Source organism: Schistocerca nitens, chromosome 9 (assembly GCF_023898315.1).
Source record: "Schistocerca nitens isolate TAMUIC-IGC-003100 chromosome 9, iqSchNite1.1, whole genome shotgun sequence".
Lineage (NCBI taxonomy): Eukaryota > Metazoa > Arthropoda > Insecta > Orthoptera > Acrididae > Schistocerca > Schistocerca nitens.
In genome coordinates, this window is record NC_064622.1 from 420522803 (window position 1) to 420541840 (window position 19038).

The following is a 19038-nucleotide window of genomic DNA, read 5'->3' on the forward strand; positions in this document are numbered from 1 at the left end:
GCAGAAATATAATTGCTGTCAATTCAACTAAATACCTAACAACTACAATTACGAACTACTTAAGTTGGAACGATCACTTAGATGATGATGTAGGGAAGGCAATCTAAGACTACATTTATCGGCAGAGCACTTGGAATATACAAGAGGTCTTGTAAAGGGTCTGCCTACACTGTGTTTGTTCGTCCTCTGCTAGAGTACTGCAGTGTTGTGCGGGATCCTTACGAGATAGGGTTGACAGTGGGCTTCTACGAACCTCAAAGAAAGTAAGCTCGTTCCGTATTATCACGAAATAGGGAAGTGAGTGACACTAAAAGTTCAGTGACAGAAAAAAGATAAATTCTCTTATCTGAACTTTCATTGGACGACATAAGATCGAGATCGTCACTGATATGATAAGCGAGTTGCGATGGCAATGATTAAAACTGAGGTGTTTATCGTTGCTGCGAGATCTTTTTACGAAATTTCAGACACCAACTTTCTCCTCTGAATGTGGAAGATATTTTGGTGTCGGCAGCCTACATAAGAAGAAATGATAATCATAATAAAATAACAGAAGTCAGACCTTGTACAGAAAGATTTAACAGTTGATTTTTCCAACGTACTATTAGGGAGAAAGGAACGGTAGAGAAATAGCCTGAAGCATGTTCGAAAAACGCTCTGCTAGGCACCTAAATGTGAACTGCAGAGCAGTTATGTAGATATAAATGGAGATTCTCGCTGCCCCGAATTAGGCATCTGCAGTTGTGTGGCTCCAACTTCCCAGTACCGTTTCATTGAAGGCAGCTGCTTGTGCTTTCCGCCAAACCTGTACGGTGGTATACAGTTCATTATCCCATCGTAAACGCTGTAGGAACGTCTTTGTGCAGCTGCAATGTGCGACCGAACATTTTCACCAAGAACAACCATGCCAGATGACAACATTCCTCTTCGCTTGTTCTGAATTGCCCTCCGTAGATGATTTTCTACAGTCACCTGATCCACTCACTGAACAACGTCTTCGGCTGACAGTCGCCTGCATAATGAACTTGAATACGTCCTGCTTCAAAGTTCCTATCCTGTTGTCACACATCGCTGTCACACACGACTGTTGCGTTGTGTGGGCTGCATGAATCAGCGTGAAGAAATTGAACGACGGCACTGGAGACGCTGTTATTCTAGGCTTCGTTATGTGCTCAGTGTGCGCTCAGAGCTGGAAAGTGCGGCGTGACGCGGTCGACGGGCGCACTAGAGACACTACACAAAACACTGCGCAAAGCATCATCGGATTTTTCCCTGTGGTTGTAATTTCATGACCAATCAGTCCTTGAAAAGCAATGCCCTCGTATGAGATTTGAAAGACATGAAACAGTAGCGGTAGTTGAGAAGGAAGTGAGACAAGGTTGTAGCCCAGCCTCGATTTACGCAGTCTGTGTAGCGAGGGAGCTATGAAGGAAACCAAGGACACATTTACAAGGAATTGAAATTGAGAAGCAGTAAAAGCTTAGAGATTTGCTAATGACATTCTAATTGTGCCAGAGACAGTAAAGGGCTCGGAAGAAAAGTAGAACGGAATGGATTTGCCTTGAAATGAAGTTATAAGTTGCACGTCAAACAAGGTACTGGAATGTAGTCGAATTAAATCAAGCGATGCTGAGAGTGCGTTACATTAATAGATGTGACACAAAAAGAAGTATGAGTATTATTTGGGCAGCAAAATAAAACGATGGCCGAAGGAGATTACATAAAATGCAGACTGGCAGTAGCGTGAAAGGCGTTACTGAGAAAGAGAAAATTACTAAAATTTAACTGTGAGGAATTTTCTGAAGATTTTTGTATGAAGTGTAGCCTTGTATAGAAATGAAATGTGGGCAATAAACAGTTGAGACAAAAAAGAAAGGAAGCTTTTGAAATTTGGTGCTGTAGAAGAATGCTCAAAATTAAATGGGTATATTTGGTAACTAATGAGGAGGTACTGATTGGAATTAGGGAAAACAGTTGATGGCACAATGTCACTAAAAGATGGTTTAGGACATATTATGAGATACAAACGTATGGTCAGTTTGGTAATACAAAGTGAGGGAGGTGAATGTTGTAGAGGGAGTATAACACTGGACTAGAGGAAGCAAGTTGAAATGGATGTAGGCTGCAGTAGTTATGCAGAGATGAAGATACTTGCACAAGGAGAACTGCATCAAACTGATCTACGAGCTGAATACAACAACAAACAACGTGCTTTCAGCATTTGATTGAAGACGTCCCTCGCATAATGTAGGCCCCTTAACTCTGATGGTTAGTATCTAATTACTGATTTCACAAGTTCAAACAAAATATTAGTCTTTCCGTTAAAAGAGCTCACTGACCGCTTTGGAGCACTCTGGATTGTGTAGAACTGCTACCAGGCGGTCATGACCCTCCCACCGCTGGAATACGTCATAGCAGAGTGTATGTGCCAGTCGGTTGACGGAGTCAGCGCAGCTAGACTAGTCGATGTGGAAACTATAGGATGGGAAACAATGTGTCGTGTTTGTAAGTGCCCCTGGCCACTGTCCACCGTGTCTACGATGCATTGTGTACCGCAGCCATTTGTAAAGAGATCCTAATTGGCAAGGGCGCGGATGAGTGCCATGCCTCCTGAATGACAATTTTGAAATCTTGCTGGTATTTCTATTATTAATGAATGCCCATCTCAACCTGTTTCCTAGTGAATAATGTGTAGGAAACTGTATCCAGCGCAGATTTGGAATTGTCACAAAAGGACACTGCTCACAGCGACAAATAATGCTGTGCGTCCACCAGTGGACCAAACAACACAGGCACTGGATGGTCACAGAATGAAAACCTGTAGCGTGGTCCGAAGAGTAGCGATTTTGTCTTTTTTTTTATGATGCATGTGCCCAGATGGCTAATTGAAATGAGGTATAGTCAGGCAGTAGTTGATTTTGTGATGTTTTGCATGTATATTTTGCTCCATGACTCATTCTAGATACCGAGAATGTGGGCCTAGATGATCATTTCCAATATTCTCGGTGACCAGATGTACATTTGCTTCTACGCCTTCATGACTATGTTGTGGGCACGCCCGTCTTCCGAGACAACAACCGTGCTCACAGCGCTGCACGTAAATACTTCTGGTTTGATAAACACTAGGTCACTGTACCGAATTGACCCATTAGTACTTTAAAAATTTTTGGAACATTGTTCGAGGAAAACAGCGATTTATTAATAGTATAACTTATTTAGTAAACCGGTTTCGATCTTCTAAGAGATAATCATTATCCTTGATGGCAGAAGATATCGCTGGTGTGAACCAGGTCCGATCGTATCGTGTGGACAACACTGCGATCACGACGTTAGTAAACTAAATAAGCTATTAAGCCTTAATAGCACAGAAAATGTGTGGGACTGTTTGGATCAGCGTTTGAAACATAGCGGTAAATTTGGTTGCTATACGAGTTTAATCATCAATGAGTGACTTCATGCGGATATGGCGTTTGTAGATGCTCTTCTTCGCTGAATGAAGGTGTTTTTCAAGGCTAGTGACGATTTTAAACGGTATTGGTGTGTCTCCTGACGGTGACTGGCTTCTTGTAGACTGTGCTCATTAAAAACCAAGCATGAAGGCTTGCATCCGTGCTGTCTTTCGAAGCAGCAGTGCTACGGGGGTTGAACAAAAATATGAAAATTCCGCGGGCAGTTCATGCTTGAAAATAAATACAAATGTTAGGCAAGACTGCAGGTTGCGCTGTGATATTTCACCACGGATGACACTTAGCAAGTGTCACTTGTGCTCAGAACAGGGTTCTGTCTAGTTGTGAATGCATTAGGTCGGAGCTAATTGATTCGAAAGTGGACGAATCGTTGCCCCTCGTATGGTGGGTGCTTTTGAATCCTATGTAGTAAAAGTGTTTGGTGTCTAAAGAGGCACTATATCGAAGGTTTATACCACATGCAGGGAAAGCGGAAAACTTCTAAGACACAACGCGGGTGAAAGTACATCTCAAGTGATCGTGACGGACGCTAAATGATGAGGATTGTGACGAAAAATTAGAACGTTACAAAAGTCACTGCTGAACTGAATGTCTCAAGGCTGCGTTACTGCCAAGGATTACGTGATCATTTCGGCTGATAACGTCTATCCCATGGCACAGTGTTTGTTCCCCGATGATGATACTCTGTTCCATGACGACGAGGCGCCTTTTCAGAAAGCTCACATGGTCCAGGACTGATTTTGTAAGCACGAGGATTGTATCTACCTTGGCCACCATAACCACCAGAACTGAGTCCTTGTGGTCTACTTTGGAGAGCATGGTGCGCGTCGCTATACACCTGTCAGTACCAAAGCAATCATAAGCGCGCTCCGTAAGCTGGAAATTCCTGGGCGAGCTATTACTCCAAAACAACTGAACAGCGATGCAAATGCCACAAAACCTGTACAAGCAAATCGTAGAACGAGTCTTGTTTCATCCTATTTTCAACTTCTGGCCGAATTTACTTCCCAAAAGTGAAGAATGGCAGGAGTTCGGTGGTAATGTGTGCAGCCGTATAATGGTATTTCCCGGGTCCCATGTTTACTATTCAAGGCTGCGTTACTGCCAAGGATCACGTGATCATTTCGGCTGATAAGGTCTATCCCATGGCACAATATTTGTTCCCCAATGATGATGCTCTGTTCCATGACGACGAGGCGCCTGTTCAGAAAGCTCACATGGTCCAGCACTGATTTCGTAAGCACGAGGATTGTATCTACCTTGGCCACCATAACCACCAGAACTCAGTCCTTGTGGTCTACTTTGGAGAGCATGGTGCGCGTCGCTGTACACCTCCTATCATCGTTACCTAAACTTACCGTTATTTTACAGGAACAATGGTGTAAAACAGGACGTCAAGTTATCCATTCTGAGACGAATGCAAGCTGTTTCCAATGTCAACCGTTTTCCTACAGAGTACATCACTTGTTGTGTGTTTTCGATTTTACCATATTTTTGTCCGCCCCCTGTACCTCCAAACAAGGAAGGCCGGTGAGACTACGTACAGGTAGACGTAGTTGCTGAGGGCCGCGGACGCTTTGCAGGTGTGGGTGGGCAGCGGGACGCTGGAGCGCGAGGAGGTGTACGGCGGTGGCTCCTCGACGGTGCGCAGTTCGCGGTCGCAGCGGCCGCGACAGGTGGTCGCGCCGGTCAGCGCGCCGCCCCCGCCGCCCACGCCCAAAGAAGAGAAGGCCAGCAAGAAGGCCGCCGCCAACACTAAGGAGCGGAATCGCCGCAAGAAGCTGCTCGGTAAGTCGTAACTCCACATGGCGGTACGGTAATCGTATGGATAGTCTAGTAACCATTCTAGCTGTCAGTACATTAATGCAGAGTGTAAGATGTCAGGCAAATCCAACACCTTCCATGAAAACCCTGACATGATAGCAAATCCGGCAATATGTCACGCAGCTCCGAATAAATCCTGACATCAACCAAAGTAATACGATCAACGTGTGAGCAAATGGAATACCACAGACTAACACAAGAACGTCTAAATGCATGTCATACCTTCCCACCGTGAAACAGACACAGTTCCGAGGGGAGAAACGAGAACAGAAGCCGAGAGCAGAGCCGTGTAGGCTAGAAGGCCCTACGATAAGAGCAGGGCAATGGGGCACCCACATCGCCGGCCGACCGCCAAGAGGACCACCCCCCAGCCCATGTTAACAGATAGAGCCCTCCAGAAGAACAGTATAGATCTTACGATAATTCTAAAAGGGCCACACCAGCTGCAAGCTTTAGCGTGAGACTATACGCGTCTCCGTTACGTAGCAAACATTAAAAACATTGCCCCACCATGAAAAGTATAACGTTTCTCATTGGATAGACAGAATTTTTGTAGGTGGAGCTTAAGGTTAACATTGAGATGCTGTTTGGTCAGTTGAAAACACAGTCAGATACATTTTTCTTAAACCAACTTCAGTAAACAGTAGTAAGGATAAGTTCGAGAGAGTTGCCACCGAGATGGCGAGGAGTGTGGAGCTGCGCCGCCAGCCGCCCCTGACGCTGCCTAACCACCGACAAGGTAATGAACGCACGCGATGCCGCATAAGAGTGCATAAGTATTACTAGTGTCGATCGTCAATTAAACTTCGTGGTATTCACATTTGCTACTTGAAGTTAAAATCTGAAACGCGATGATTTTTCTGTTATATAATTATTGAGAAGCCACATCAGCCACTGTAATTTACGACAAGTTAAATAAGTAATTAAAGATAATTCAGGGTCACTGTAGACCATTTTTGATAGTTTCCTCTTTTATGAAACTTAATTTAAACCTAGATTATTGATGTGATATGGCATAGGTCATCCATCGATCCATTATAGAACATGGAAACCCATTCAGGGAATATTCGTTGACATTTTTGTTGAACGCAGTTGGTTTTTATCATCCTGTATTAAAATATTTCCATTTATCAATAGTACAATTAATAAACAATGTTTTGTGAGTAGAATAAATATTCCAGTGGTAAACTTAACTGCTTTTCGACGTTATTTTACCAGCTAACTAAAAATGGAAAAGCCTTGAACCCCTTCCACTAAATTTAGTTAGTATTAAGATTCTTTTACAGGGTGCGCAGTGGAGCTGACGCTGAAATCATTAAGTATTTGAATACATCATCGCTAGTCTCACTAAACTCTTTTGAACTCTACATGTCATGTGTGGTCTGGCGTCTCCTTACCAGCAACAGGTCCCAGTTTCAAACTAGTCAATTGCTAAAAAACACGCTCAGAGCGTCGTTGCGCGAAAGTGGTAGGGAGACACGACTTAGAACAGACAGACACCACGCAGATGTTAGAAGAGGCACGTTAGTAATATAGGCTGGTGCATGAGTTCGGAGCGTTTTTGTTTTGCATGTTGGTATTCCGGCTGCTTTGGGGATATATATTGATTGTCACTTTTTATTTGTAGTTCACTGTTGCTATTTGAGTTTACATATTGTCATTTTGTGATCTGAAGATAGTGAGTGGAGCTGGGGACGCTAGTAAATGGAGTGCCAAGTGGAGAAATCGGAACGTTTCCGACATCTGCTGGAGTTCAGTGGAGGGATGACAGCTGCGGAGGCAGTCACAAACATTTTTGCCATGAGTGGGGATAATGCCATTGGACAGAGCACTGCAAGGAAATGATTTTTATCATTTTAAGGAGAGTCCTTTGACGTTAATGAGTCACCACTTTCAGTAATACCTTCGGGGCTTGATGAAGATGGTTCAAATGCATTAATCCACAATAGTACACGTCAGTGTACTCGAGAAATGGCAAATTCGGCGACCTGTGGTCATTTCGCCGTTGTGCGACTTCTGCATGCAATGGAGAAGGGTCAAAAATCGGGTGTACGGGTACCGCTTGCTCTTAGCCAAAATCACAAAAATCAGAGGGTGGCCATGCTCGAGCGGCTCGTGTAGAAGATCGACCTTACCTATTCTCTGTCGTTACTGTTGACGAGATATGGTGGTTTTATGCTAACATAAGGAAACTAAATGAATGGCTGAGCACGAACAAAACAGCAACTCCCAGTACAAAGACCTGAGCGCACCCGAAAAAGGTAATGTTAAGTATCTTGCGGAACAGTGACGGCATGGTGTGTTATGAATTGCTTCCCTCCTGAGGTATAACCATCACTGCTTTACAATAAAACAACTGAGACGTCTTGCAGACCCAATCCAAGAACAACGACCAGGAAGTCTATATGAAATGATGCTGCTCCACACGAAAATGGCCGCCCGCGTTCTGATAGACTGATAAAAAACAGTGTATAGGATTTGGGATGGGTAGACATTACGCAGCCACCTCATTCACCTGATCTTGCGCCCTCAGATTTTCACCTTTTCCGCTCTCTGTCGAACAACCTTCAAGGATCTCTCTTTCCGGATGAAAATGCGCTGCGAACATAGCTCAACGAATTCTCCGCCTCAAAACTAGTGAGTTCCGCAATTGCGGAATCGAAAAGTTACCCCGGCGTTGGCAGAATGTTGTAAATAGTGAAGGAGAATATACACTACTGGCCATTAAAATTGCTGCACCACGAAGATGACGTGCTACAGACCCGAAATTTAACCTACAGGAAGAATATGCTGTGATATGCTAACGATTAGCTTTTCAGAGCATTCAGACAAGGTTGGCGCCGGTGGCTACACCTACAACGTGCTGACATGTGGAAAGTTTCCAACCGATTTCTCATACACAAACAGCAGTTGACCGGCGTCGCCTGGTGAAACGTTGTGATGCCTCGTGTAAGGAGGAGAAATGCGTACCATCACGTTTCCGACTTTGGTAAAGGTCGGATTGTAGCCTATCGCGATTGCGGTTTATTAATTTTTATTTTTTTTGTTTGGATGAATCCAGGTTCTGTTTACGGCATCATGATGGTCGCATCCGTGTTTGGCGACATCGCGGTGAACGCACATTGGAAGCGTGTATTCGTCATCGCCATACTGGCGTATCACCCTGCGTGATGGTATGGGGTGCCATTGGTTACATGTATCGGTCATCTCTTGTTCGCACTGAAGGCACTTAGAACAGTGGACGTTGCATTTCAGATGTGTTACGACCCGTGGCTCAACCCTTCGTTCGATCCCTGCGAACCCCTACATTTCAGCAGGATAATGCACGACCGGATGTTCCAGGTCCTGTTCGGGCCTTTCTGGATACAGCAAATGTTCCACTGCTGCCCTGGCCAGCACATTCTCCAGATCTCTCACCAACTGAAAACGTCTGGTCAATGGTGGTCGTGCAACTGGCTCGTCACAATACGCCAGTCACTACTCTTGATGAACTGTGCTATGGTGTTGAAGCAGCATGGGCAGCTGTACCTGTACACGCCATCCAAGCTCTGTTTGACTCAATGCCCAGGCGTATCAAGGCCGTTATTACGGCCAGATTTGGTTGTTCTGGGTACTGATTTCTCAGGATCTGTGCACCCAAATTGCTTGAAAATGTAATCACATGTTAGGTCTAGTATAATATATTTGTCTAATGAATACCCGTTTATCATCTGCATTTCTTCTTGGTGTAGCAATTTTAATGGCCACTAGTGTATTATTGATGACTAAAGTCTGTGTTACGTGTGTCTTTTGTGTTTATTAGAAACTTACTGAAAGACGCTGCGGACTTATGCACCAACCCAAGAGTAATACGTATTGGATTCTCTAGGTCCAGTTAAATATTTGCCGGATGTCACAACTAATACGTGTGTCTCGACACGACTCGATAACAGAATATTACTCTCGTTCTAATATGTCCAAAGCCGATGACAACGTGGCCACGATACTGTGAACTCAACGGTGCAGGGACTGGTAGCTGATCCTAAACATAACTAAATGTAACGCATTGCGCAAAAATCTGCGAAGGTGTCGACAACTTCTCGATTATACTTTTAGCGATAGATCACTGGAAACAGTAATTACATTAAAGTACCTATGAGTCACTATCCGGAACGACCTGAAGTTCAGTGATAAAACACATGCATAACACACTTATGCTAGGTTGGAAGTCAACTGGTGAATCTCAAGGAAATGTAATTCAAAATGGTTCAAATGGCTCTGAGCACTATGGGACTTAACATCTATGGTCATCAGTCCCCTAGAACTTAGAACTACTTAAACCTAACTAACCTAAGGTCATCACACAACACCCAGCCATCACGAGGCAGAGAAAATCCCTGACCCCGCCGGGAATCGAACCCGAGAACCCGGGCGTGGGAAGCGAGAACGCTACCGCACGACCACGAGATGCGGGCCGAAATGTAATTCGCCAGTGTGCAAGCGGCTTACAGAATACGAGCTCTACTTATTCTTGAGTGTTGCTCACCAGTCTGGATTATTCGTTCATTGTCGTTCATTGGAAATTCTCTCTGCCACATATAAGCCGTTCGACGGCCAACGTCTTGTAGAACTTCAACCTTGTCCCTCTTGCTGTTTATTTTTCATATGTTCTTTCTAGTGTCCATCGTACATTCTGATTTTATTCTTTTTGTCATAGCCTTCAAACAGGTTTCTGTCATTATTTTCTCTCAGTTACCAATTTCTTTATTTCAGATTTGCACAAACAACCAACGTCCTCAATTATTTTCTGGATGTATTTCAACATGTGTCTTCATATACAACTGTTATCCTGAAACTTCCTGGCAGATTAAAATTGTGTGCCGGACCGAGACTCGAACTCGGGACCTTTGCCTTTCGCGGGCAAGTGCTCTGCCACCTGAGCTACCCAAGCACGACTCACGCCCGTCCTCACAGCTTTGCTTCTGCTTTACTTCCAAACTTCACAGAAGCTATGTAAAGTTTGGAAGGTAGGTTCTGACAGAAATAAAAGCTGTGACGAGGGGGCGTGAGTCGTGCTTGGGTTGCTCAGGTGGCAGAGCACTTGCCCGCAAAAGGCAAAGGTCCCGAGTTCGAGTCTCGGTCCGGCACACAGCTTTAATCTGCCAGGAAGTTTCATATCACCGCACACTCCGCTGCAGAGTGAAAATTTCATTCTGGAACTGTTATCCTCTTCGGCTTCCTTTAGTGCCTTGGATTCCTTAACACATGTATTATCTAATATTCATTTCTCCACCGGTTCTGCGCAGAACCTCTTTTATTCCCGGTCCACTTAATTTTCATCATGCCTCTGAAATTCCAACTTACTGCTTGTCATTCTAACCTAGTTTTAGCGATATATGAGTTTCATTATTCTGAGTAAAATGTAAGACTTTATATGATATTTGGCTACGACGCTACGTCACCAGTCCATTGATACCTCATGTTTTTGTGACATTTGTATTTAAATACAACTAATTTATTTTGTACATAGTGGTACAAAAAATGAGAATTGCATCGTTTCGTAATTTGTATCGTAGCGAATCATCGTATTACCATTACTCGACCTCATAACGTCATGACAACTTTTACATAAGTCGTTCAGTTCAGTGACAGTGGACGAGCGGTTTTTTACGCACGTTTTCTTATGCTCTCCCACGCCAGAAGATAGAAACGGTGGAGTACAAGCGCATTCTGGCGGAAAACGGCATGCAGGAATGTTCTGAGCTGCAGAAGGAGCGAATATAGGACAGGGTGCATTCGAATGGTCCCGACTCTAACGGCAAGCAACAATAAGATAGCATATTCTTTATGTACACTTATTTGCTTGTTGAGTCCCATAGTGCTCAGAGCCATTTGAACCATTTGAACTTATTTCCTATAGTACTTTCGTTTCTTTGGTCGTACACGAAATTTTTGTAGTGGACCGCAATAACATGTCTGTGATAACTTCTCTTCGTGTGCCACTTGACAGTTTACAACTTACCTGGATTTCTTTGATGGTTTTTTTCCCAGTTCCCCGTATGCACAGAGAGTAGGTCAGCTTATTATCTCAGCCCTTGTCTAATGTATCGTAGTAATTGCGTTGACACGTAACGTTAATAAGCATTGTAGTCTCTTGGTGGCATAAGTGAGCACACTGCTTCAGGTCATCAACTTTATTGACGTGATTCAGCTTGGCCCATTGTCAGAACACCAGTAAACCCCTTCCCCACTCTCAGCCCCTATTTTTTAAAGAATCAAACTTCCGTGCATAAAACAGCTTCATACGCCTGATAACAAATCAGTAAACGAGCTAAGTATTTCACGTTAAGTAAGTAAAATCTTTATGGCGGAAGACGCAGTAACCTAATTATCTTGGTTTTATTAGTTTCGGATTACGTATTCCTAAACTATGTAATGTGCAATAACACAATTTTGGGCGTCTCTTGATGGGTCTATGTGTATACTGTCTGCAAACTGGGTGCGAACAGTTAGTAGCAATGTAACAATAAACCATCGAGCCTGATGCTGAAACTTTACTGCGTGAAAAGCAAAAATACAATATACCAAGTGATAGACTTTTCTGTTTCTTTATTTTGTGGGGCTGCAAGCTAGAAAAAGTTTAGAATAGTTTGGAATTATGTTTGTGTCGTTATCAAACACTACATGAATGTGGTCTGCGTAATATGCGCGTCATGATACAAAGAGTGATTCAGCTGCCTCTACAAACAGGTTTTATGCCATCAAAAACCATGCACGAGATTGCCATTTTCTCTCGCTTGCTATGTGCAAACTATGAGTCCTACGGGAAAAAATTAACAGGAATTTTTGCAGGAAATGTAATGTAGTTGAATTTTGTACCGGGTTACATTTTGCTGGAGGCCACGGTTTTCGAGTTATTAAAGAACAACACGCGTTAAGGTCACTTTTGTACGTTTCTCTCGAATAATTCGAGAACTATGGCGTTTGGCGAAAACGTATGCTGGTACAAAATTTGACTATAGTAAACTAATTGAAATAACTTAAACTAAATTTAACTTAATGCAAACTATTAGGCCCACAAAAAATTGAACAGAACCTTTTTGTAGGAAATTTAATGTCTTTAAATTTTGTAGTGGAATACTTTTCTGCTAGATGCCGAAGTGACCTTCAAACCCACCCCCACCCTCACAAAAAATGGCTCTGAGCACTATGGGACTTAACATCTTAGGTCATCAGTCCCCTAGAACTACTTAAACCTAACTAACCTAAGGACATCACACACATCCATGCCCGAGGCAGGATTCGAACCTGCGGCCGTAGCGGTCACGCGGTTCCAGACTGAAGCGCCTAGAACCGCACGGCCACACCGGCCGGCCCCACCCTCACACTCAGGATTTCTAGTATGTTGTTCATGGTACTCCCTACTACAACTGTACAAAAATTTGTGCTGCACGATTTTCCCACATTCGACGTTCTTGGGTCTTCAATGACTTGCCTTATACGCCATCAGCTTAGCCGGACGTTTAGAAATTGTAAAACTGACATTCGTGTTAATTTTACCTAACAGTTTAGTGAATTTTAACAGGATAAAATAAACAATTACATCATTGTATTTGTCCGGCCTTCCGACTAAAAAACTACTTTGTTGTTTTCGGTTCGAATTGTCATGTAATTAGTTTTAAGTAACGTTTAAAAAAGTCGTTTTTCATTCATTACTATGACGGTCACGTTTAAATTAATAAAGTTAACTAAATAGGCGACTATACTGGCGGCGTAATACCCCTCATTAGAGACCAGAAAACGTCGAATATACGAAATAGTTCGAATAGTCGGAGGCAGTGTCAGGAACAACGTATCAGAAATCTTGACTCGTGAGGGATGAGTGTGCGGGTGGTTATGCCGGTAAAATTTAACTACGTTAAATTTCCTACAAAATGGTTTCGCTTGCTTTTTGTGCAGGAGTAATAGTTTGCGCGCAGCGTGCGGGAGAATATGAAAATCTCGCGCCAGATTTTTGAAGCCCAGATATAACTTGCGGGTTGCATAAAACGGCATCGGTAGGGGTAGCTGGATTACCTTTTATAAGATCATACAAAATTTGTGATGATTATATGTTTTTAAAAAATTTTAAGTACTTATTTCTTTTATCGATAACTGCAATATAGTTCTCGAGGTAACAAAAAATATTGATGCGACATACTTTTGCGACAACAACAACAACAAAAACAGAAAAAATGGCTCTGAGCACTATGGGACTTAACATCTGTGGTCATCAGTCCCCTAGAACGTAGAACTACTTAAACCTAACTAACCTAAGGACATCACACACATCCATGCCTGAGGCAGGTTTCGAACCTGCGACCGTAGCGGTCACGCGGTTCCAGACTGTAGCGCCTAGAACCGCACGGCCACACCGGCCGGCAACAAAAACAAGAACGTAAGATTGGACTTGAACATAGCTGGCAATAATTTAAAACTGCGGTGTTACCCTGTACTGTACCGACTCGCTCGGTCTTATGCCGCACACACTAACAGTTTAAGTAGGGTCAAAACATTGACAGTCATTCTCTCGGAAACTTTGAATGCTGATACCTAAAGCAAAACAGGTATTTTCATCCTACTTTCACAATGGGAAGTTTAGACTGTGTCAGAGAGCGACCTACGGCTCGTTAGTTGCATAACATCGATGCTCAAGTGAACCATGCCCGACGTAATCAACAGTAACATTCCTTCACTTGATACTTCCGGCCTAACACCACCGTGTCCGACGTATTAAACATTCTCCTAATGTTTCCTCTCCGACTGGAGGAGACATCTTCAGAGGTCTCTTTACCTCACATCTCCTGCTGTCGAAGACTTAACGCTAGTGGAACGTCTTATACATCGAACATTGCCTGTGAGTCCACGTTTCAAGTGAATTCCGGACCGACCTTGAAAGCTTACACTGTATAATCAACAATAACCATTTTTATGAGGAACAAATCCTTGCTATTTAGTGACCTAAAGCGGTAATCAGTTAATCGTGTGACAGTCGCAGGTAATATGCCGGTTGTCAACTTACAGGTGGCAGCGTGGACAACCTGATGTTGCTGAACGGCATGAGCGGAGGCGGATCGCTGCTGCGGCCGCACAGCTCGATGAGCGGCGGCGCGCACCACCACCATCACCACCACCACCACCATCACCAGCAGCCGCACCAGAGCCAGCACCGGTTGGCCAACGGGAGCGGCTCGCTGCTGCGGCACGCCAACGGCTACCACCACCCGCACCCGCACCACTACGCGCCCGCGGGCCCGCCGCCCCCGGGGCCGCCCCTGGTGCTGGCGACGCTGCCCGGCAGGCCGAAGCAGGCCAAGGCGAAGGCGGGCGGCGGCAAGGTGGTGCTGCAGCCGGTGCCGCTGCTGGCGCCGGTGGCCGCGCCGCACCACCCGGGCACCGGCCGCCGCCGCCACGCGCCCGGCCCGGGCCCCGTCGTGCTGCCCGTCGAGGAGCCCGTCTACATGCCGTCGGCGCGGCCCATGAGCCCCGTCGCTTCCTTCCAGCCGGCGCACTTCCCGCACGAGGCGTACCTCATGCAGCAGTACGCCACCGTCGAGCACCCGGGCCGGCACGCCAAGAAGAAGGCGGCCAAGCACAAGGGCGCGGGGCCCGTGGTGGCGCCGCCGCCCGCCGTCGTGCCCATCCCCGTGTCGATGCCCGTGCAGCCGCCGCCCCCGCACGTGCTCGTCAACGGTGGAGGGGTGAGTTCCTGCTGTCCTTCTCATTCCGTGGCGCGCTACAGCCGGCCTTACTCCTTAGTCTCTGTAGAAAGTGCGTGGGATCATATATTGAAACCAACATGGCAATCAGTTGTCTGATGGCTGCATCTATTTGCAGGCAGCTCCTGGAATACTGTTCAGTTTATTTTATACAATCTGAGCACACTGCACGGCGTTGCCTGAATATTCATTTATTCCATTCGTCCAGTCCTTCTCCCCCCCCCCCCCCTCCACCATTGCTTCACCCCTTCACTTTGCATCTACATTCCCTTTCTCTGTGCAGTTCTTCAATCTCCCCACTCTCTATCCAGTCCCTCCCGCACCTCTTCATCTGCTCCTGCTCCCTCTCTGTGTCCATCTGCACCTACCCCGTATGCATCTTCCTTCAACGCCTATCTCTTCCTCTATCTCCTCCTCCCACCTCTCTGTCCTTATCCTCCAGCCCCTCTCGTTCATGTCCTAATTTTTCCTTCCTCTTTTGACCCATCACTTCCTCTTCTCTTTCTCTGACCATTTCCTCCTCCCCACCTCTGTCTGTTCATCTCCTCCTTCTCTCTCTCTCCGTACCTCCCCCTGTCTGTGTCCATTTCCTCCTCTTTCCTTTCTCTGTCCATCCACTCCACACCCCTGTCTCTGTTCATTCCACCCTTCACCTCTCTCTCTCTCTCTCTCTCTGTCCTCATCCTGCTATCTGACCGAGTGAGGTGGCACAATGGCTAGCACACAGGACTCATATTCGGGAGGACGACGGTTCAATCCCGCGTCCGACCATCCTGATTTAGGTTTTCCGTGATTTCCCTAAATCACTCGAGGCAAATGCCTGGATAGTTCCTTTGAAAGGGCACAGCTGAGTTCCTTTCCCGTCCTTCTCTAGTCCAATGAGACCGACGACCTCACTGTCTGGTCCCCTCTCCAAAACAATCCAATCCAATCCTGCTATCATGTGCCCATCTATTCCTTCCCCTCACTCTCTGTCCATCCCCTCCTTTTCTTTTCTCCCCCACATTAATAGCCTCATCCCCACAGTATATTTTTTTCAGATGATATCTGTGTACCAAATTTGATAAAAATAGTTCCAGCAGTTTAGAAGGAGGTTTTTGTCATGGTTTCTTTGCCTGTGTATGCACATGTAGAAATAGAATAACTCTCACATGTATTTGACATATTTCAGACACATCTGCACACACATTTCACCTGTATCTCTAGTGAATTTCATACTTGTGCCGTACAGTGATATAATTTTTCTGGTACATGCAGTGATATGTGTGGCTACTGTCTGTAAAATTTGTTGTTAGTATAAAGAAATAATAAACATCAAGCATGATGTAGCAGTTTGTTACACACCTCAGTGTTTATGGCATGGTCATCCACAGTAAGCACAAATATGCATTACCTGGGCAGCCTGTGGAAGGTGGCAGCATTGATGCTGATTGTTCCCTGCCACTGTGCCATAGGAATTCTCTGTAGTGCGCAGGTGAGTGCTGCGAAGGCTGATGATATCTTCTTAAATGATACCTTCATAAATGTAGCTTCATTTGCAGGTAGGATGGATGACAGAAATCCTAGCAACAGTGACCAAACTGTCACCACAGACGCAAATCCATAAGTAATAAGGCCTGCAAGTGTTGCGAGTCATACAGATAGTCGCAATTCTCATGGAGAATGTTGCACATGGTCATGTGGGTTAGGCCATGCTGATGGACCACTTGCACAGTCCTGATACCAGTATTCATTGTCAAGAATCTTTTCTCCCTACCATCCAGTCACCGCATTTATGGCCATATGACCTTTTTGATTCCTTATCGTCATTCGGGTCATCATTTCATGCAGGCAGAGCTGAGAGGTGATACTTTAGAAATGTAAGTTAGTCATTGCATAACTAAAGTCTACAAAGGAGTTAGGAGGGAAATATGTCCTACCTAGGTGGGAACTGCTGCCAGAGAGAGGCTGTAGCTTAGAGGCAATGCTGTCTGTGCGGAAACCAGCAGTCAGCGTGTGTTTACTCTTGAATGATCATTACTGGTTGCACACAGTAAGTGTAAAGCATGCCATTTATATCATGGGGACAAACCATCTCTGCTGAAATGATGACCTTACTTGGCCATAAGCCACAATGTATTATAATTGACAATTTACATGAAATTATTAAAATGAAAAATTAGAAATAAATATGCTTTTAATAATTTCCATAACGAAACTCTGTCTCAGAATTTGGTAGAAAACAGAAAGCGATTCTGGTCATATATAAAGGATGCCATTGGCAAGACACAATCAATATCTCCACTGTGCGATAACAACAGTGAAGTTACTGATGACAGTGCCACTAAAGGAGAGTTATTAAACACGGTTTTCCGAAACTCCTTCACAGAAGAAGATGAAGTAAATATTCCTCAGTTCCAATCAAGAACAACTGCAAAGATGAGAAACATAGAGGTAGATATCATAAATGTAGCATAGCAGCTTAAATCACTTAACAAAGGCAAGGCATCCGGTCCAGATTGTATACCAGTCACGTTACTATCAGAGTATACTGATAAAATAGCTCCATATTTAGCAAATATATACAACCGCTCGCTCACTGAATATTCCGTACCTAAAGGCTGGAAAATTGCTCAAGTCACACCAGTACCCAGAAAGGGAAATAGGAGTAATCCGCTGAATTACAGGCCCATATCACTAACGTCGATTGTCAGTAGGATTTTGGAACATATACTGTGTTCTAACATTATGAACTACCTCGCAGAAAACGATTTACTGACATAGTCAGCTCGGATTCAGAAAATATCGTTATTGTGAAACACAACTAGCTCTTTATACTCATGAAGTAATAAGTGCTATCGACAGGGGATGTAAGATTGGTTGCACATTTTTAGATTTTCAGAAGGCTTCCGACACCGCTGCTCACAAGCGTCTCTACGGAAACTGCGTGCCTATGGAATATCGCCTCAGTTGCGCGACTAGATTCGTGATTTCCTGTCAGAAAGGTCACAGTTCGTAGTAATAGACGGAAAGTTATCGAGTAAAACAGAAGTAATATTCGGCGTTCCTCAAGGAAGTGTTACAGCCCCTTATTATTCCTGATCTATATTAACGACATAGGAGACAATCTGTGAAACCCTCTTACATTATTTGCTGATGATGCTGTCGTTTACTGTCTTGTAAACTTATGAGATGACCAAAACGAATTGAAAAATGATTTATATAGGATATCTGTGTGGTGCAAAAAGTGGCGCTTGACCCTGAATAAAAAAAAGTGTGAAGTTGCTCATATGAGTACCAAAAGAAATTTCGATTACGTGAGAAGTCACACAAATCTGAAGGCTGTAAAGTCAACTAAGTACTTAAGGATTACAATTACCAATAACCTAAACTGGAACGATCACATAGGTAATGTTGTGGGTAGAGCAAATCAAAGACTGCGATTCATTGACAGAACACTTACAAGGTGCAACAGATCTACTGCTTACACTATACTTGCAGTATTGCTGTGCGGTGTGGTATCCGCATTAGTTGGGACTGACGACTGACATATGACATCGAAAAAGTTCAAAGAAGGGCAGCTCGTTTTGTATTATCTCGAAATAGGGGAGACAGTGCCACAGACATGACACTAGATTTGCAGTGAAAATTATTAAAACTAAGGCATTTTTCGTTGCGACGGTATATTATCATGAAATTTCAATCACCAGTTTTCCCCTCCGATTACGAAAACACTCTGTTGGCACCCACCTACATGGGGAGAAAGGATCATCACGATAAAATAAGAGAAATCAGGTCTCGCACAGAAAAATTTTAAGAGCTCGATTTTCTCACGCGCCGTTCGAGAGTGGAACGGTAGAGAGACAGCTTGAAGGTGTTTCATTGAACCCTCTGCCAGGCACTTAATTGTGAATAGCAGAGTAATTACGTAGATGTAGATGTAGAATTGAAATGAAAACAAGCTGTATCACAACTGTGCACAAGCTGAAGGAGACAGACAAACCGAAACGAATTGATTATTGCAACAGACT

The 19038-nt window shown here is 44.3% G+C and overlaps 1 protein-coding gene across 2 annotated transcripts in view; it reads left to right on the plus strand.

Annotated features, from left to right (window-relative positions):
* The window catches only part of LOC126203219 (IQ motif and SEC7 domain-containing protein 2), a 113851-nt gene that overhangs the window by 56454 nt on the left and 38359 nt on the right, over positions 1 to 19038 (plus strand). For both annotated transcript variants that reach the window (XM_049937463.1, XM_049937464.1), the window contains exons 3-4: positions 5051 to 5255; positions 14334 to 15010. In XM_049937463.1, coding sequence (XP_049793420.1) covers positions 5051 to 5255; positions 14334 to 15010 — 882 coding nt within the window. The remainder of the gene's footprint in view (positions 1 to 5050; positions 5256 to 14333; positions 15011 to 19038) is intronic.